The following is a 21,349-nucleotide window of genomic DNA, read 5'->3' as shown; positions in this document are numbered from 1 at the left end:
AGAGAGGATTAAATGGGAAATTAATACACACAAAATGCCCGTTCTCTGGAAAAAATAACTCAGTCTTGATAAGTATCTCTTAGATAAACAGTCACACTATCATTTAAAAACTTCAGTAGTTTCTGAGTAAACTTGTCCCCATTTTGCACAGTATGCACTAAGTTGAAAAGCATGTAGCAAGGGCAATAACTCTTACAAAAATAAATGACGGGACTAATTTTCGAACTCAGTTTTGACAAGTATCTCTTAGAAACATGCAAACTTTCATTCATGTAACTTCAGTACAGTAAGGTACGGTTATAACGAACTCAAAGGGATCACCCATTTTTGTTTGTTATAACCGTAGTTCGTCTTAAGCAAATATACAGCAAGTGGCCGGTACAAAAAAACACAGTTCGTTATATCCGTCTGTTCATTATAAGTGTGTTCGTTATAAACGTAGTTTACTGTAAGTTTCTGAGAAAACTTGTCCCCCTTTCACGCAGTATGCACCAAGTTGAAAAGCACAAAACAAGGGTTATAACTCTGTAAAATAATAATTGATGGGACCAATTTTCGAACTCAAACTTGACAAGTATCTCTTAGATAAGCATGCAAACTTTCATTCATGCAGCTTCAGTAGTTTCTGAGAAAACTTGGCTCACATTTCACAAAGTATGAAGTAAGATGAAAAATACGGAGCAAGGGCCGTAACTCTGTCAAAATGAATTTACATTAACCATTTTCAAACTCATTTGAGATCTTGACCAGTAACATCAGTGTGTAAATTTCATTTCTGTCACGTAAATATTTTTTGAGAAAACTTGTCCCCTCTGAGAACTGGACAAACATATGAACTTCGTTCCTATATCCCCCACCCCACTTTGTGGCGGGTGATAATATTATTGATCGACGCCTATTTTGGGGAAAAAATTGGAAGTTAAAAGGCAAATGAAGTAGGCCTCTAATCAGTTAACCTTCGTATCTTACCTGCCCTGGTAGAGCCAGAAATAATCTCTAGATCCCAGGAACTTGACGGGGAACTCCCCAACATCGTGTGGCTTCTCCTGGATGTTTGTGGGTACATTGCGTGGATGACATATCTCCCCAGGCCACCATCTGTAACAATTAACAATTATTTTACACTTCCTGGCAAGGACATCAACCATGTACGCATACACAAATTGCTACAGTTGCCAGTCGCTTAATTCAGACTGGTTGAAAACTACTTGTTCTTATGGTTTGAAGAACAGCACTGTTTGAAATCATGCATTAAAGACAAGGTGTTCACAACACCAGCAGACTTAATGGATTCCCAGATTCAGTTCGGATTTGTTGACTGGTATTTCCAGAGTTGCATGATCGCAGATGCTAATGTTTCTGAGATGGGGGGAAAACATCGTGTCATTGGAAAACTTGAGTCTAAGTTAGTAAACTTTGGGAGCCGTGCTTTACCATGCTATAACCGAGTTAACGCTATATTGAAGAGCGCAATAGCGAGGGAACACTGTAGTATCACAGCAAACCTCAAGGACCCTTTTTTAATTTGAAACATTGACCATACTGATGACTGTCTAACACTTGCCATACGAGTTTCTGTTATAAATATACAGATTGTGGAGGAGACTGAATTGATGATATGTCAGATAGCAGTCCTTTCCCATTTTTAGACCCTGCTAAGAATCAAGTTTAAAAATCTGGTTTCAACGTCTTCTGGATTTCTTTACCTGTAGTTTCCTAGCTTGACCCAAATGATGTCGCCATAGAGAGGTTTCTTCCCACTCCGACAGGTGTGGCAGTACCAGCTTCCTTGTGGGAAGTCAATCTTCAGACACTGGGCATGGAATGCTGCTGGGCAGCTCTCGCAACACAACAGCGTGCCACCTGCAATCAATTCACACATAGATCACATGTTCAAAGTAAATCTTTAATTAGGCCACACATTTTTTATTTTTCATTTCTGGGCCAACCACCCCTACTGAAAAACAGCTTGAAAAGAAACATTAAACACCCAATTTGTTTTTTATTATTATGTCTCCCGCTAGTAATATAGACACTCTCATACAATTTAAAATGTTATATATAAATTCCATGTCTACATCACTATCGGTGATTCAAGAGGCCACCTAGTTTCAACTCCATGGCAGAATGAATTTCAAATAAATAAATAAATAAATTATTGACAGCTTTTATTATTTTTATTTTAACCGACTGTATGTGGTAAAGCTGGAATAAATCTGTGAAACATGAAAATGTGGCCTTAAGTACAATATAGTGCAATTCATCAGAAGAAGAAATATTCTTTTCTGACATTTTCCATTAAGTTTAACCTGAATTGTTTTCCTGTTTTCATAAATGAAGAGACTTAGAGGACTTACCCTGGCTACATATAAAGCACCAGCTGACATTAACATGGCTATGATGAGCCTGAGATTTCTTGGGTTGGAAATGGTTGCTACACACTATGTTAAGTCCTGCTAAGTTCTTGCTCCCAGCAGCGATACAGAAGTCTCCCACATGGTACGCTGTAGGGCAGCGGACACAGCGATATAAACGACCTGAAAAGGTACATCAAATAATTGGTTGACATAATTTATATAAAAATCACTGCCTCAAACAGTAGATACACCAAAGCAAAAGGTTAAACCAATGGTGCATTAATAGTTGTCAACCCTCTCATTACTGGACTATCACAAAGATTTCTGGAATTCTAACCTGGAATCCTTACAGGGGTCCTGATTATTTCACACCAACCTTTGGCTGCCTTTGGGTTCTTGTTGTTTTCTGACACACACGTGGCACATGCATGCAGGGGACAGGTGAACTTCTTGCCCTCAACATGGGATTGGGGGTACTTGACAACACACTCCTCGTGGTAGAAGCGGCCGCACTGTGACACGGAGCACCGCCGCACTTCCCCATCTGACTTCTTACAGGAGAAACACACATGGGTGCCTGAAAACATGCAGATAAATATATCAGGTTCATGGTCAACGGGATGAGCAAAAATTAACGTTGATACTTGTGCTAAATCATTTTCCCCTTGCAACAAACCAACGAGTTTGTTCTTCAGTTTGTTCATCGATCTCAATAAAATCAGATCTTAGTGCTTGCTACCGCAAGACAAAGATCTGAGGTCATCCCATTTCAGGTCATGTCAGAACAACCTTTCATCTGACCAAACAGCATCTCTTATAAGACCGCCAAAGTGAAAGTCTATATTTGTTCACTGATCATGCAACAGTAGGCATTCCGTACTACAGTTAAGGATTGTTCAACCAATTCAATGGGATAAATATTAGAAGAGACTTCTGGAATGGAAGGTGCCATTTTGAATCTAGTGCAATAAAGCTTGAGAAAGCTGCTTTCCGATTGGCTAATGTCCACTTCCTGTTAGTCACTTCATTGGTAAGTCAAAGTTTGTGCAGGTCGCTCAGATGTGACCTGTAACAGGGTTTCCTCAGATCTTTGTGTAGAAGTAGAGAACACTATGAGCTACTAACAATGAGATTCATATGCTAATGAAATAAAGGGTCTGTTTTCATTTACCAAACTTTACAAGCATAAAGGGAGATATAGCTGTTAGATTCTGGAAGGGAGATAACTCTGCACACATATTCACAACACACAAAATAGCCCAGAATGCCTCATGATCAGTGTCTGGGACCATATATACCATATCATACCTCTGTGTCAGAATGTTAAGAACTGATCTGTTCCCATGTTCTTGATAAAATGCATGTGGGCTTCTGAGAGGTAGAATAAATTCCTTATACCCCGCTTCAAGGCAAAAAGGCTGCACACTTTTTCCAATCAATGAGAGTGACGTGACAACAAGCTACCCTCAGTTCAATCGAACAGCTTTTTTCTATTAATTTTGAATTTATTTTAATTCTTTTACAATGTCATATTAAAACATGTCGAGTGATCCTTCTACAACATATATTGTCTTAGATGATCGCAGATGTGTCCATACCACCAAGGTTACACAAGATTTTTATAATTGCACAGCAGAATGGACGACCTCAACAAGATCAATATGCTACCGGAAGTGAAAATCTAATTCAGAATTAACAGTAGTAGTCTTATTCCCTAGTGGTTGTAGTAAGGCGTGTACATACCTGACTGGCACTCATCACACTTGAAATCTCCTGCTGGTTCGTGTCCGAGGCCTAGACAGTCTACATGGAAGTGGCCCTGACAGGGCCCCGTACATTCCACCAGATTGCCCACGTCCTCACAGATCAGACAGATGGGTTCACGCTTTGTGTTGTCACTGGCATTTAGCTTGAAGATTTCCAAGTCCAAGTCTGGATCCACATCTTTTGGCATCTTCAGCGTCTTTATTGGCTTTATGTCAACCTGAAATGGTTCATCATCAGTTGTCACTGTGAAAATGTTCATGCTACTTAAACCCATAAAAAATACTGGCACACTCAGCAGTAATATTCTTTAGCAGGAAAATAAAATATATACTAAGAATCAGTTTAGAAGAAAATTCACATTATTTATCCACACAACTGTTCGTTTGAAGGAAACAAATTCTCAGTTCCCACAACCCCAACCTTTAGATCATAAACAACTTTGCAGGTATCGGCCAGTGTTCAATCTGTCCATCACTGCATGCTTCAATGACATTCTACACTCTCACCTCATAATTTATGTTCATAAATGTCTTCATGAAGCTCCCGTGTAATACCAATTTAATAAAATGAGTGAATACTTCTGGTATCTGACGAGCGCAAGTGAGCCGCTTATAACTGTTTTTAAAATTTCACTGTCGTTTGTGAATAGCCAGCCATCTACGTGATCCAAAGCATAATCCTAAGGAGTTTTAACAGGATCATACTTCAAACACGTCAAAAGTTGACACATTAATTTAATACCATAAAACAGCCTACTTCAAGAATACAGGAGTCTGCTCCAAAAGCTATAACTCATAGACTTGGGACTGTCATTTGTCTACGATCGCCTTTTGGAAGGGGGGCCCTGCTCCACAAGATTTACAACCACGTCACAATTCCAAAGACGTTATTTGGAAAGATCCACCGGCAAAGCAATGCCATGGGATGTCAGCCTAACAAGAAGGTTACTGGGGTTATCGTGTGTCCATAGGCTCCTCTCAGTGATCTATCATTACTACATGAAGGGGGGGCCCTGCTCCACAAGATTTACAACCACGTCACAATTCCAAAGACGTTATTTGGAAAGATCCACCGGCAAAGCAATGCCATGTGATGTCAGCCTAACAAGAAGGTTACTGGGGTTATCGTGTGTCCATAGGCTCCTCTCAGTGATCTATCATTACTACATGGCTGTGGGGGGTAACTTTTCTGTCTGGCTGCATGAAATTTTCCTCCACCTACCAGACTTTTAAGACTACTTACGTATTCAGTTTCATTGTAACTCCTTGTAGATTCTCAAGTAATTGTTTGCATTATTTCAACTGAATCAAGACAATATTCAACACTTTGTTTTTGCTATTTTCCAATATTTATAATGTTGAAATGCATGCAGGTAACTTTGAAGATGGGCAAGCAACTCTTATGGGTCACCTGCCCGACTGTCTTGTTGGGTTTAAAATTATTTCAAACACTGTATGTTTATATGACGGGTGTTCTCTTCACTGGCAAGTAATAAAAGACAACAGGTCACAGGCAAATTTTACAATAAAGCACTTGGGTGGACTTTATCTGGGAATCAAAGCGTTTGAGTTATGTGGGAGAATGTCACTTTTACAGCAATTCAGATCAGCTTTAATGTTGGAAGAAAGCTGGAAGGGGCAGTCTATACAAATCACAAACTTTGATGAATTTCACCAAAATGTGTCTGCTGTTAACATATAAAATAACACGATTCATCAAATCATGGGAGCACCTTGATCAAAAACATGAAAAGATTTGGAAACTTTCTGCTGACACCAAGCTGGTGGTACACATGCTTAGCAAAACCTGCAATCGATCGAAATCTGCACAGCACTTTACGAACCAGACGTCGATTTTGTTACATGATTTTGATTGGACTATGCATAGATTTGTTGGTCCAGCCAAAATGTAACTCCATAATTCCAGCAAGGTTTGGCAAGGGTGGAAACTGGACTTTTAAATTCAGTTAACTCCCTTGACTCGGGAAAATGTGAAAGATCAGACATGATGTGGGATTTGAACTCACTACCAATGGATCCTGACAACCAAGGGGCACAACTCTGCACAACAAGTCAACCAGTCAATCAGCACATCCTTTTTTTCAAGAATTATGCTGTCAAAACCGGGATTACATTCATGAGCCATACCTGTGTATCTGACCCTGAGTCGGAGCTGTGTCCTTGACATTCCACCTTTACTCGAGAGGCCCTCTTCCTCTTTCCCTCGGGCACAGGAACAGCTGCAGGAGCAGGGGCTTCCACTTCCATCTTGACAGCTGCCTCCTCGCTCCCATTACTGACCACTTCGGTCTTGTGACCTCTCCGTGACTTCACTGGTTCAACTGGTGCTGGTGGTGGCTACAAACGAAAAAGAGAAACGTCCAGCTTCAGTTCTCTTTTTCGGAGAGAGACTGTGGTCACTTTTATTCACATGCTTTTGAGTTGTCAACAACATACACAGAGCTACCCTGATGTGTAGTTTGATAAAGAAATTGAATCTGTATGTTGAACAAGATATTCCTAGAAATACCAGCAAATGTTAATACTGTGTCGCAACTGAATGTAATCATGTTGTGTGTGTGTAAGTATAGGGTACTTCATCACTCTCCTTAGCATCATCTTTGGTGCATGCTCCTCTACCATCACATCACATATTTATTGTTCGGTCTTATTCATGTCATAGAGATGTATTTGAACAAAAGTGGTTCATATTGGCATGTTTCTATTCAAACTGCCTTGAAAGATGACTAAATTGTGTCTCCACTCCCTCATCCATTACTCGGTCTAGTCTTGTTCTTCCTCCTACTTCTCGTTATTCCAATGTGAGTTCCAGCAGTGTGATCACTGTGCGTTTCCAATATGCACAAATAACAAACACTGACTGACATGTTCATTGTTTGGTTTTTATTATGCATAAAAGATAATATTATTTGTTCTCAACAAAGAACATATATATATATATGTGCAGCCAGTACTAGCTAGACTCATTTAATGTGCGATTAGATCTATATGTATTTTCTTGATGAATTGATTCATGTTGTTATATGCATTTTCTTGTAATACGCTCTCAGTTGGTAGTTGATCTACCTTCTACATCAAGTCTGAAAATAAATATAACCTTCTTTTATTATATAACACTCTACAGTGTAAAGCGAATAAGAGGAGTGGGCAGCAGGACACCATGAATTTTAGAAGACCAACAGAAACGACTTTCACTAAACAAAAAGGAATCTGAAGTGTTACATAGCATCTGGCAGTATTGCAGCAATACCCAGCTTGTTTGTATGTTTCTTGTTTAACGCCGAACTTGGCAATATTCCAACTGCATGATCCCAAACTTTAAATAATCAAGTCTGGACCAGACAGACCTGTGCTAATCACGAGGAGCATCCAACAGTGTTGGGGTTAAAGAACACACAATCAACAAAGTCACAGGAGCCTGGATACCAGACCCATTTAGATGCCTTGAATGACAAGCTTAAGATGCTAGAGTCCAATATTCAAACCCAGAATCCAAATGGCGTAGCAATCCCTTGCCACAGGACACCAGGTATAAGTCCCAAAGTAATAGTACCAATTACGGTATCAAAGTTCTTGGGACAAACCAGGAAATTAGCCAAAACCACTAGGCTATCTCACCAATTCTTCATGTGAATGTCAACTCTTTTACAGAGGCTGATGGATATTCCTTCACATCAAATTTGTTTGGAGAAAGAAATCAAATCATTGGTGTCAAAGTTTAGTGCATTAAGTATTACAATACTTTAGGAGAATCCCTTTCTGTGTGACCATTCACCATAAGTCTGAATTTCATGTGGGGGTTTAATGTGTGGAAATTGTGTAATTGTTAGGGTGTAAGAAAGTTTGCACACAAGACACGACAGTGTATTGGAGACATCATCAGGAAAGAGCTTGGCAAAATCTTTCGAAACTTTCAGTTTTTAATGACCTTCGCAGAAACCAGAAGCAACTGCAGCAAAAACTTAGTGACAGGAGTAATAACGGTTTATGCAAGACTATTTATACATCAGGTGTTGACATTGGGCTCAAATTTACATTTTTTGTACGAAGTAGAGCAAAATCGTGAAAGGTAATCTGAGCAGCAAGAATTATTTTTAGCCTTTGGAGTAAATTCAGAGGTACAATTAAAGCTTCAAGTCATGCAAGAGGCATGTCAGAGACAAGTATAATATGGAAACATATATTTAACTTAACTTCTTCACAACCTAGCTGGAATTCTACAATCATTTGATGGTGACAGAATGTCTTAGTTTCACAACAGCTTTAAAGAATGAGAAATCCTGCAAAACCATGTTACCAGGGGGTCAATGCCCTTAATATTTCATCTGTTAATCTAGAAATACATGAAACAAATACTGATATGTCAAAATTCATACAAACCCCAGATTCTTCCTTCTTCTCCTCCTCGGGCGCTGCAGCTATGACCTCTGATGCAGGAGCGGCCTTGACCTCAGGTTCAGCCTCTGCCTCAGCCTCCTCCAACTCCATCTTGATAACTCGCCTCGTCTCCCTCACTGGTCGGCCACTACTCCTTTCACCTTTCCTCTCTCGAGGCTGTCAGCAAAATCTTCCGTTCAAAAACTTATCATGCAAAGAGTGCTTAGGAGTACCAAAGACAAAGCCAGAAAATGTGGTTTAATCGATCATATGCAAGCACTCAAATAGTTACCATTAGTAAAGCAATTGGCAAGAAAAGAGGTATGAAGTCCGCAATCTATTTTCATATTTCTGAAGAGAATAATATTAGTTAATACAACAAATGACAATGCTAAGCAACCTTTTATCAACTTAGGTATTTGTATACAGATGAAATTACATTAATTAAGACAATCCAATTTACAAATATTTTACAGATATTTTTCAAATAGACAAGTTTGTGATATTCTTGCTCTCACCTCTTGCGTCTCCTTAAACACATCTACACTATACCTCAATTATTAGTAACTGCAAGCATAGCAATACAGACTGCCAATATACACCCATATGGCCATGGCTCATTCTGTCCCAGCCAGCTATTGGGGAGAAGCAACGGGGTGGTCATGACGATGACCCCCACACATGCCCGCAAGCAGGGTGAAGGTCACAGACCATGCAACTCTCAGGGTAGCTGACTGAGGTGTATTTCTCTAACACACCAATGACTCAAGCACTCCCGATGACACAACCTGTAAAGTTGATGGACAAGCAGCTACAGACAGACGAGCCTGCAGCTGCCATGTCCCGAGAGTGGATCTAAGGAGCGTGTAAGAATCGATTGGAGGAAAACAGGGCATACATGCATAGAGTTAACAGAGGTGCAGAATTTCATTTCGGGTATCAGAAATTACTGTATCGAAACAATTTTGAAATGCTGAAGTGGCAATAGCTGGCTAGAAGATCAGAATGAGGCAACGCGAGTACAACATATAATTCAGAGGGATAAGATCAGCTTTACAAACAACCAATGAATTGAACTTTCATACAGACAGATGTAATGATTACTGTAGGAGTAGTGATGGCATTACAACTAACGAGCAACATGACCAGTGTGCCAAACAGCCTCCTCAGCTTGCCTGTGCGATTTATCTCCATTCTATTAGGATAAATATACTGGACTCATTCTCCACCATAGCTTCATATTGAGTCGGGTTCGAATTACATAAGCCATCAAATCAATTAAGCTTTTTCATTCATGATCATAAGTACAAATTAAACACACAAAAAACAAACATTATTTTTAGCTTAACAGTTATTAATAACTAGTCTTCTGATTAGATAAAATGTATCAAGGGTTTGATTGTATGTGGCCAAAATTGAAACACGTATCTTTGGTTGTTGATTTCAAGCTGAGGGGCAAGAGAAATTCTGTGATAAGTTGGAGAGGTGATGTCACATATGTAACAAAGCTTTCGTGTAGAATGGTCCTGGGTATTTATAATCATAGAAGGGAGATACAATACACTTGATAATCATCGTTGACAAAAAAGCTGCAGCCTAAGCTTCCGACACTGATCCAAGATGAGTCTAATAACAAGGTGTTCAGTCTAGTAAGCTTCACTATTAGAAGTCCACATAAAAATATTATAATCTACTGAAAATAATGCCAAGAAACAATTTTGGACTTGAAGATTGAACGTTTTTGGTATACACTGTTGGAAATTCAAAAGCTATGTGTCCATCAATCGAGTTAATTCTGGACACTAGCAACCTAAACAGTTGGCAAAGATTCGTTATTACTGACTTTACAATATGTACCTCAAAGCCATCCAACTTAAAAGGGGAATTGTTCATATGACTAATCCTATCTTTGCAACCAGTTTTCATAATTGTGAGTGAGTGTATGGGTATGGTTTTACGCCGCTTTTAGCAATATTCCAGCAATATCACGGCGGGGGGACACCAGAAATGGACTTCACACATTGTTCCCATGTCGGGAATCGAACCCGGGTCTTCGTCGTGACGAGTGAACGCTTTAACTACCAGGCTACCCAACCGCCCCTTTCATAATTGTGACTTTTCATGGTTTTAACTGGTAATTCACAAGAGACGGACAGTGGATTCAGGGACATCATGGTTTGAAAACTCTTGAACAGGTCATTCATCTTGCTTAAACTCTTTTGTGTCCGATTAACGGTTTTCATAATATCAAATGATATCTACAGTGCAATACTGGGTTATGTTCCATTGTTTGACAAGGATGAGACTACCTGTGAATTAGAACAGGCAGATTACATCATAGATAGACTGTTGCAGTGTCTTTTTGTAACAATTTTCAAGTGTATACATAAGATTACCAATATTAAGTTTCAAAAACATAACTGCAAATGATAAATAATTATATCAAACTAGGATAACAAATATGGGTTTGCAAATTTGTTTAAATTGTTAGTTAATTTTAATCAATTTGTAGCTAGTTATCCAAGTAATCTTGATAGGTCTAGATTGGTTTGTACTATCACTTCTACCCTAACTTGTATAATAACAAAAATATTTTAAAAAAAGAAAGAATTTCTTCAAAGATTTATCAAATCACTACAATAAATAATTCTTGATTAGAAACTTGCAGCAATTGGTTAGACAAAAATGTCTTGGAAAGGTATCACAACTGACAAAGCAAATTTTCTATCAAACATGCCTAATCCTTGAATTTCCAATAAAGTGTCATATCAGACGATGTCAAGTTGACCCCTACCTTCAAAGCAACCAATCTTATCCCCTGAAATACACTGTGAACCTGCACTTACACTCTTTTTCTGTTTCTTAGCCACTATCTCACAAAAGAGTTTATTGCCCTCTTCCGCTTCTAGCTTCTTGACCGAGGGTCTACTTACTCGTGGAGATCTCTTCGCACTGTTGCCTGAAACGGACATTTTGCTAGAGTTAGGCAAATGGCATGTCTTGAGAGTTTCTTCACTGAAGAATAACAATGGACTAGATTATGCAAGTCTAAAGGAATAGTCAAGTCTTCCGAATTCTGTTAATCAAGAACAGTATTTTTTTATTTTTTTATTAGAACCACTGTGGGAATATAATAGACTTGGTAACAGCATTAACAGATTCACTTATATTTTTATAACACTGTTTTTCAAGAACTGTTTTCTCCTGCATATTCTACATAGCATGGATAGAAATTTGCTTTGGCCCAATCTTGTGTCTTAATTTTTCATGTTCATGCATATTCCAGGTTAATTGTCCCAGCTGCATGGCATCCAACTTCTATTTAAACATAACATCCAACATAGAATGCAGAATAACATGAACAAGCCGGAAACGATTCATTGAAGCACTACTATGTTATTCTTAACTTTTGGACATTCTCTGTATTGCATATATTGTGGTAATAATCTGATTATTAAATGTTCTGCATATTGGTACTGATTGACATGTTCACATTATCATGCCAAGACCATTGTTAAGTTTGATCATGCACTGGGGGGTTCATTAAAATAACATGAAGATTGGCATAAAAAGTGATTTTGGCAAAATACTAGTTTCCTGTGGTTAATATCAACATTAGATTAGCTCTTGCAATCTTATCTGGGAATGGGGTTTAATTGTAACATGACCACTGTATTTCACTGACTTCAGTGTTCCGCACTAATCATGAATATATCCATCCACCAACCTGGTGTGGGTTTTTCTTCGGTGTCGGCCCCCGTGTATTTAGATGTGTATCTCGCCTTCTGCTCCTTTGTCATCATGTTCCACTGCTGATGGAGATACTCCACCACTTGCTCATCATCGTAATCAGGATGATCGTCAAGCACGCCATCTCGGTGCTTGTGACAGAAGCTTTCAAACGAACCCTCGTACTTGGTCACTTTATGTGGTACAGTTGGGCTCTTGGTTGTTTCGACATCAGAAACTTTTCGCTTCTTTGAAGTGGGACTAGCCTGTTCTGGGAGTTCTTCATCCTCTTCCGGCTGTTTTCGCTTCCGACCTCGCTTCTGTTTCAGTGCTTTCTCATCTTTTTTTGAGTCAGGTGTCTTAGACGTTTTGGGTAGTTTGCTGGCTGGGATTTCATACACGAAGGTGAACTGCTGCTTGCGTTCATTTCTTTCCAGATTGTATGCCTCTTCCGCTGCAGCCACACCAACTTCCCACGCAGGGCGACGTGTTGTATTAACTTTGTACATCTGCATGAACTTGCCTTTCATGGTTTTGGGAGCATTTTCAATTAAATTTTCAGCACGTTTGAAAAAACGTTCTTTCCCTTCAAAGGGAATGGCAGATGACTCATTGATCCAGCCTCTCTCTGCTTCATCACCAAAAAATTGCACATGATATGATCGCAATGCTTTCTGTTTGACAGTAACTGCAAGAAAATGGAGGATCATTTCATATGTATGCAAAGGAACCACCATGGGCCACACACCATAAACACTAATCCATCAACATCAGAAAATATTGTTATGCTGTAATTACTCCTAAATGAACATGAACTGACAAAGATTCAGAGTCTTCTTTTGGTCTCCTCAGTCATGCTGTGTCTTGAAGCGCGTTGTGTCAAATATGTACTAATCTGTGCCAAAAAAATCTACAGATGACCACTGTCTAGTCTTTGGCCTCCACTTACATCTTCTATTATCAATCAAGATCTATAGAGGCTATTAATTGACTTTACAAGCCATGCAGCCCTTTTTCTTGACTTCGGAATTAGAGCTCAGTGATGAAATGCACCGACTGCACAGTACATTTGACTTTGGCTTCAAATTAGTTGCTATAGGTCCTACAGTGCCAGTCAGACTTAGAAACGGGTCTGAAGCTGGAGTATATATTAACATTAAAAGCTACTCAATGTTTCCAGTAGACTTAGGCTAGTAGACTAAAGCGTGATTTTAGCAACATGTCCGAAGCCCTGGTCAAACGAGATACATTTCTTTCTTAGTAAGCTCAGGTTGTAATAAGTTATTTGATAACCCATTCAATTACACTCAACTCTTCTGGACCAAAATAAAAGTCGCCACTCAAATGCATCTAAAAACATTTACAGAAGTACAAAATCAAATTCAAAATTCACTCAACTGTTACCTCGGACTCTTGTGAAGATGCTTATGAAGGGGTCATATGAAACCATACAGGGCCAGAAGGGATGACCGCTGACCTTGGCCCACAACAGGTCTCCAACGAGATACTTGGAAGGACATCCTGATGCATCTTCCGATGGCGCCTGTGCTTTAGGTGTTACTGCAGTCTCAGCTTTAGGAGTTTTTTGAGGCTTTTCGCTGGCAAACAGCTCATCTTTAGGGACTTTCTTCTTGATTTGTCTCTTCTCACGACTTGCAACTGACGTTTCTTGGGCAGCCAGCTCGTAAGACTGACGTGATTTCTTTGGAGGTTGTCGAATAACTTCTTTAGGCTTTTCATCAGGCTTTTCAGCAGCTTCAGCCGGAGTATCAGCTGGTTTGTCTTGAGGTTTTGCAGCTGATTCCGATTTGTCCTGTTTGGCCTCTTCGGACACTTGGACAATATTGACAGTTTGGGGATCTTCCTTCTCAGGGGCATTCACTGGGTTCTTGACGCTGGCCTTGCTTTGGGCTATTTTGGGATTCTTGTTGACAGTTGGGATTTGAGGGAGATGGTGATGAAACCCTGCACCAGCCCCAGCTTGAGGAGTGATGCCATTGACAACAGATGGCGTCTTTGCCTCAACTGACATTGTGATAGGAGATAGGGACTTCCAACCTCAACAGCACATCTGAAAGTAATTTCCAGAATTAGCTGCATGCAGTCTTGAACAAAAAAGAGTCTAAGACAATCAACGTTTCAACACAGTCTTAATGCAAAGAGAACGACACACTCAAATTTTGTTTGTATTCTATTAAGCTCAAAACTGTTTCTCAATCTTGACTCTGTACTAAGAACACTAAAAGTAAAACATCTACTTTTCTATAAAAACAGCTACTACCTATACAGGCATTGTCTTGTACCTCACACAATGAAGTACGATGTCACAGCTGTCAACTTTCCAAAATTATAAGTAGTATTTTGTTACAATCCGCTGGTTGGGACACCAAAGCCCAACGATAATGTCTATATTTATAATTTTATCCCTTAGTTTTTCATATTGTTAGTTGAAAATTTGTTACAAATGCGAAATACTTGGACACTTTAATCACTTTAAATGCAGCATTAGAAATTGGGACTAGTTCCATAGTCCTTGCCAATCTGCCTAGTCATTTAGGTATCCTAAGGCCTAGAAGAAATTTGTCATTTTAAGGGTTTTGCTGGCTGTTATCATTATAAGGATTAGTTGACGAAAACCTTTTAGTTTCTACCACTGAAATGGACACTACTTTTCTTAGTCAGCATAAGGTGGTTTTGCTATCGATCAAAGAAGGGCCTATGCCACGACACTACAGTTGATCAACTTGTGTGGAGCAGAAACACTCGTCTTGTATTTTAAAGAAAACATTACAGGAGAATATTTTAACATTCCCTTGTTTCTTATCATGTCTTCATGATGACCATTCAGAGGAATTCCCGTAGCCACCTTCACTATTAGGAAAAACTACTAGACATCATGAAGTTTACTAGTCTCGTACTACCAAAGTAGTTGTTGTGAACTAAAGTCACTGGTCCTGATCTCAATCAGTTAATTTATCACAAAACCTGCAATAATCAAAGACAACTGAAGTTGAGAAGTTTCAAGCTTTGCTATATTACAGCCTCCAAAATTCATGCTAGTCAGCTAGCCCAAAAACAATATATTGTAACAATTCAGCGATGGTAATCCTCACTCACTGCCTACTAGCATTAGAGGGCCATTATGTGGAACCATTTCTCAAAACTTCATTTTGCTACAAATTGGAACTGAATAAAACTGACAGAGGATGATAACATCTTTGTCTTGCTCAAGAATGACTAGCTTCAAACTCTGAGGACTAGTGAAATAACATTTACTCTTTTTGCTCTGAAACAAGTATTTCAAAGGTTGTAAGAAGTTTAAATTAAAGACTTTCCTTCCAAAATCACATGCATTCTGTAAAGTGCACAAAGAGTTAAGCTTCATTCTGAAGTTTACACCATGTCAAATGAAATTTTATCAAAGTATTGTATTATTTCAAAGAATAACAATATGTATTGATACAGAGAAGGATGATATTGCATAAAAGAATCAAAAGATTGCTACTGTGGTTATGGAGAATTCTTTCAGTTGAATTTTCCCAGTTAAGTAAAATATTTTGAAATTTCATTATTAAAAGTACTTTCACGATTTAAAACCTAACTATTCACAAGTAAACCAACATTGTCAATCAATGGGTTGTCTGGTACAGATTCGATTATTTACAGACTGCCTTCACATAGCTGGAATATCACTGAATGCAGCGTTCAACAACAAAAAATAAAAAAATAAACATTACATGAACATCTTTGGAAAATCACAGTCTTGGATTATTTTCAAATATTTAACAAAAAAAAGTTATGAAAACAATGTCAGCATGTAAACATGGTAAGGGATTCAGGTATTTTAACATAAAGAAACTATTTTTCTTCGTTACTAAAGGTATGTTTCTCTGAGGAAAAATACCAACCAAAAAATTATTAACAAGCCATTTATGACAAAACTTTAAACACTTAAAACTGGTGCATCTAACGTATTGACAAAATTTTACAGATTCAATATTTGTTGGAAGTGAAAGAGCAGGTGTACAGTAAAACAAAGAGTTTGTGCATCATAAGGCTAATATGGAAAGTTTTGTTTACAAAGAGTTTTTTGTTAAAAATAAAAATACCAGAACTTCAAAAAAGAAAACATTATTCCTATTGAACAGGCTAAATATACAAATAATACTTGTATCACACACTCAGAAATAATATCATGCAATCAAATTACCCTTCACTTCAGATTTCATTTTATTTACGCATCAGAACACAATTTACATGATAATACTGACTAGAATTTGAAAAGGTTGAAAAATTACAAATCTGTAGCAAGAATAATACTTTCTATTGCTGATGTCTGTTTGTTATTCCGCCAATTAAATAAAAATGCATCAATAGCCTGTTTGGGGAAGCACTCAAACTTTAGCACTGAATATTTGCTTGAAATAATTTTGAACAGATTTGAAAGATTCACTTCAAACTCGACACACCAGTTTCAATAGTTTCTTCTGATTAAGTGTTTACATTCTATCTAAACGCCAACACACTACTAAAACATTTTAAATATTATTATCCTTGTGAAAATACCAGAGAATAGCCTATTGTGAAGACAGAATTCTGCAAAATGTAATCAAATTGGAATTGAGAGCTTTGTATATGCATCACATTTCTTATGAATAAGCTGTTAGAAATGTTATATTACACACAAATTGGAGAAGTACTTTATGGGGCCAAACCAGGCGACAAAATGAAAAAGTCCTATTTCAGAACATTGTCACTTGCATGCTAATTTCACGCCAGCGTTTGTAAATTTCATGGATTGGAAAGGAAATTTTGTCACAAAACATTCAAAAAATGTTATTTATAACATGTTTATAACGGTGGCTATAAATGTTAAACACTGGGTAAACATAAGATGCACAGTTTAACCATCATGACATAAGCATCCAGACAAAAACGACTCTGATCTCCCCCGATGACCCCCTTACGGAATGTGTTTCTGTACGAGGAAGCCATTTTGTGTCGACAACACGCGGCAAGGTTAGGTCACCACACACCAAACAATAGCGCCGTGCATAAATCGACATTAACAATACATCATACTAGCTAAGTATAAGACTATAGATGTAAATACATGCATAACAGACATTTCGTTCCATTACCAAATCATTACTAGCTGCATAGTTTGATTTTCAAAGCACGATCCAACACTCTTCCGCCAGAACTTCGGCCAGTTACGGCGGGAAAGTACGCGATTGTTGATTGGCTTACCCCGTTACGGATACCCCCGAGTCGCCCGAAAGCGGAGAAAATGGCGCGTGATGTTTGCATAGCAGCCAGAATTTCACCTTTCAATCCAATATGAAATTAAACTGGCTTTAAATGAACCCGTATTGCACTTGTGTTTTCTTCATTCTTATTTAATACCCAATACCAGACCCCAAACCGCACGAATAAAGGCTGCCTTTTCAATATATCACACATTTTCTATCTATGCCCAGCACTGAAATGCCTCTTTCTTATCCATTTACGTCACAGAGTGTTTATTTTACATACAATAGCATACAAATAGCAATTGAGTAATGTTTAGGTATATTTATTTGGGAAATCTCTGAACATATAATTCTAATTATTAGGATATTAAAAATAATTCGATAATGTTATTTTATGCAAATTAAAGGAGGCCCAACTTTATGCATTACTTTATTGATGTAAATTGATATATCATAGCAGAAAAAAGCCTTGAGTGACTTCCTGTCACTGAAAACTGTGTCATATAAGAACTCATTGTACATTTTCTTTACAAAATCAATAAATATATCATCTGATAAGTATTCACCAATGATATTAGCCCCTATAAAGTAAGCATTACTTCTCAGGCCTAGATCTATAAAGGCCTAAAATACTCAAAAGAAGTACATTGCTTAAAATAGTACTCATATTTATTCCTAAATACGTACATGACCATCAAATCTGATTCAAATAACTTATTAGACTTGCTTGAAGCCTTCATTGTCACATATTAAACCTTCTTTTACATCTTAATATTTAATATTTTTGTATAAGCAGAGACCATATACTGGTATATGGTCTCTGGTATAACCCATTCATTTATACTACATTTGAAAAAAAAATGTTATCATGATAACATGTTCATTTGGTTGTTAAAGTCAAATTAATAATGGTTTACATATTGTGTTTGTAATGTTTTGTTTCGACCCTCTCTACACCCACCAACACTGAAGTTAAATATGGCCCAAATGGAGTTTGTGATATCACTCAAGAAACACCTTTCCAACAAAATAAACAGGCTGTTCAATAAACAATGTTATTAACTGGTCTTTATGAATACTCTAAGTTTTATTTTCTTTGTCTTCTTTTAACATTAAACCACCATGATGAAGATGCAACTATAGGCCATAATGCAAAATTATAGGGAAATCATATCTCAACTTTAACATATGGTTTAAGATGAAGAAAATAGGGAAATCACTCAAATCTGTCGAGTCCAGAAGTGGAATCTCAGGATTTCTCCATTACATATTCCAGATATATATATATCAGTGTCTGATTAATGTAAGAGGATGGCTGAAACTGTTGCAGGCTCTATACATTAAACAAATTGGTATGGATATGGTGATGACAAACCAAGAAACACAAGAACACCAAGGTCTTCAGCTCCTGGCACAATAAAGGGGCATAACTGTGCATAGCAAATCGAGGCACCTTAAGACAACAAAGCCACCCGTGCCCCTAAGTTAGATAAGAAAGGGATATGAATGATGTATTAGGATGTGTACTTATTCTTTTGGGTACATTACCCATGTAGGGAATCGAACCAGGGCCTTCAGTGAGATGAGCAAACGCATGAATCACTGAGCTACCCCACTGCATCCATACTAGAACAGACGCGTACATGAAGGATGACTATTGTACCCAATAGTCCCTGATCCAGATGTATGCTATTTGTGGAGTGCTTTGGCCACTGGGGGGGCACGGGTGGCCCAGTCGTCTAAGGCGCTGCGGTTCGCTGTGCAGAGTTGTGTCCCTTGGGCACGCCAGAAACATATGATTGTGGGTTTAAATCCCGGTTCGCCCCAATTATGTTTCTAGGTTTGTCAGCACCATGCCCGTGCTCGTGGGTTTCACTGAAGTGGGAAACATCTGAGACCTGCATTACTTCGGGCTTTCCTCCCACATTAAGCTGACACGACGTGATATAACTGGAATACTGTTAAAAGCTGCGTTGAACCCAACTCACTCACTTTGGTCACTGATATTCCTATTTCAGCCACTTAAAATTTGATGTCCACAAATTCGACTGACGAGCCATAAGTTGGTTTGATTGGTTGGTTTGTTGTTTAACGCCGCACTCAGCAATATTCCAGCTACCAGTATATGACAGCGGTCTGTAAATAATCGGGTCTGGACCAGACAATCCAGTGATTGATATCATGAGCATCGATCCACACAATTGGGATTGATGACATGTATCAACCAAGTCAGCGAGCCTGCGCACCCGATCCTGTTAGTTGCCTTTTACGACAAGCATAGTCTCCTTTTACGGCAAGCATGGGTTGCTGAAAACCTATTCTACCCCGGAATCTTCATGGGTCCCGAGCCATAAGTAATAATCAAATGATAAAAGAATAGTTGAAATATTGTTTACATGCCTGAACACTCAATCTTTGATAAATCATCTCTGTCATACAGGTTAAAGATAGCAACAATCAACTTTAACTTGATATCAGAAAAGATGTGCTTTTGTGCTCAAGTCCATCTCCAAACACATCAAATGGGATTCGAACCCGAACAGTGACATTGTTTGAATATCCCATGCTTAAATACCCAGAACAAGTTAATTTGATTTTAATTTGAGTTTTCAAAGAGTGTCAGTATACTTGTACATGTTGATGTGCGCATGCAGTGTTTATGTAGTCTGTCTCCTTGGTTTTACAGTCTGACATATTGTATTCACAATTATTTTGTGGTGAATATGTTAATCTGCAGTCTGAGGTGTAAAAATAATGGTCAGATTTCATTTATTGTTCAGAACAATCTAATTTTTTTTCAACTGTTTCCACAAACTATTGATTTACTGAGCACCATCAAACAATCTATTCATTTTCACTATAACAAAAAAAATGATGTTTGGCATTTTCCACAAAACAAAATGTTCTTTTTTTTCACTACTGTCAAGCAAACTATTCATTTTGAGCATTTTTCTGAACAAACTATTCGCTTAAAAAATCTCCCTCCTCCTCGGATCCCTCCCCTATAGAATTAAAAAAATATACTGGAGGCTCCCTTGGTGAACACACAGGAGGCATTTCCTGACATAACACCATTAACTTGTACCACAATTATATTGACATGACATGTTTATATAAATGCTGTACCTGCTGAGATGAACAAAAAATAATAAAAAAAAATTAATTAACTTGTACCCCAAGAAATGTAGGTATTATTTGCATTTTTGCAAAAAAAAGGAAAACACAAACATTTCCAGTGAACTCTGCAGTGGGCATTAATTTGCAATACTACATGTATGCTGCCATGTTTGTGTAAGTATACATTTGGTGATTGTATGGCATTAAGGTTACATTGTTGTCCTGCCAAAGCCGGGACAAGATTCACTTCATTACATATTGTGAAGCCAACTTTGGGGTCATCACTCCAATTGTCCTGTCACACGTTCAGCTGTGGGATAATGAACCTGTTGGAGGAGTGTTGTTAAACAGCCAGCCAACAACAATAGGTGAGCTGAATTGGGGCTTAACGTTGCATTAAAGATTATTGCTGTTGGCAACATGCATTGCATGTGCGTGCGTGCGTGCCTGCATGCGTGCGTGCGTGCGTGCGTGCGTGCATGCGTGCTAGTTCCTACTTACATGCCTTTTTTATTGTGCTATCCTCTCCTGAGAAACCATACTGCAATTGAACTGGATACCCCACTCAGACAGGCTGACCAGTCTGTGTTTTATCCCCTTAATGATGTGTGCCAGGCAGGGTAACAACAAGTACCATATTTTAGTATGACACAGCTGGGGATCGAACCACCAACCATCAGCTCACCGGGCAGATGCTCTATCCACTAGACCACGGTGGCAGTCTCTGATA

At 38.4% G+C, this 21,349-nt stretch overlaps 1 protein-coding gene and 1 non-coding gene across 6 annotated transcripts in view; both read right to left on the bottom strand.

The window, feature by feature from the left end:
* LOC124117399 (histone-lysine N-methyltransferase NSD2-like) overlaps positions 1-17,509 on the bottom strand; it is a 32,058-nt gene extending 14,549 nt beyond the window's left edge. Inside the window, exons 1-11 of one of the 5 annotated variants that reach the window (XM_046479281.2) lie at positions 17,392-17,509; positions 13,649-14,321; positions 12,249-12,938; positions 11,368-11,480; positions 8,525-8,698; positions 6,272-6,481; positions 4,101-4,341; positions 2,734-2,934; positions 2,358-2,537; positions 1,707-1,863; positions 970-1,098 (exon numbers count right to left, since the gene is read on the bottom strand). In XM_046479281.2, the coding sequence (XP_046335237.2) occupies positions 970-1,098; positions 1,707-1,863; positions 2,358-2,537; positions 2,734-2,934; positions 4,101-4,341; positions 6,272-6,481; positions 8,525-8,698; positions 11,368-11,480; positions 12,249-12,938; positions 13,649-14,282 (2,729 nt within the window). In that variant the 5' untranslated portion in view covers positions 14,283-14,321; positions 17,392-17,509. Of the gene's footprint in view, positions 1-969; positions 1,099-1,706; positions 1,864-2,357; positions 2,538-2,733; positions 2,935-4,100; positions 4,342-6,271; positions 6,482-8,524; positions 8,699-11,367; positions 11,481-12,248; positions 12,939-13,648; positions 14,322-17,217; positions 17,269-17,376 lie in introns of those variants that run through there. The other 4 variants (XM_046479313.2, XM_046479304.2, XM_046479289.2 and 1 more) reach the window with 4 other exon arrangements.
* Positions 9,237-9,390, bottom strand: LOC124118253. Its single transcript, XR_006858450.1, has one exon. It is a non-coding gene; the product is annotated as a small nucleolar RNA SNORA53 (small nucleolar RNA).
* Positions 17,510-21,349: the final 3,840 nt, after the last annotated feature.

This window comes from Haliotis rufescens, unplaced genomic scaffold (genome assembly GCF_023055435.1).
Source record: "Haliotis rufescens isolate VD_foot unplaced genomic scaffold, xgHalRufe1.0.p SCAF_12, whole genome shotgun sequence".
Classification (NCBI taxonomy): Eukaryota; Metazoa; Mollusca; class Gastropoda; order Lepetellida; family Haliotidae; genus Haliotis; species Haliotis rufescens.
This window is presented reverse-complemented; position numbering and strand designations above follow the sequence as displayed.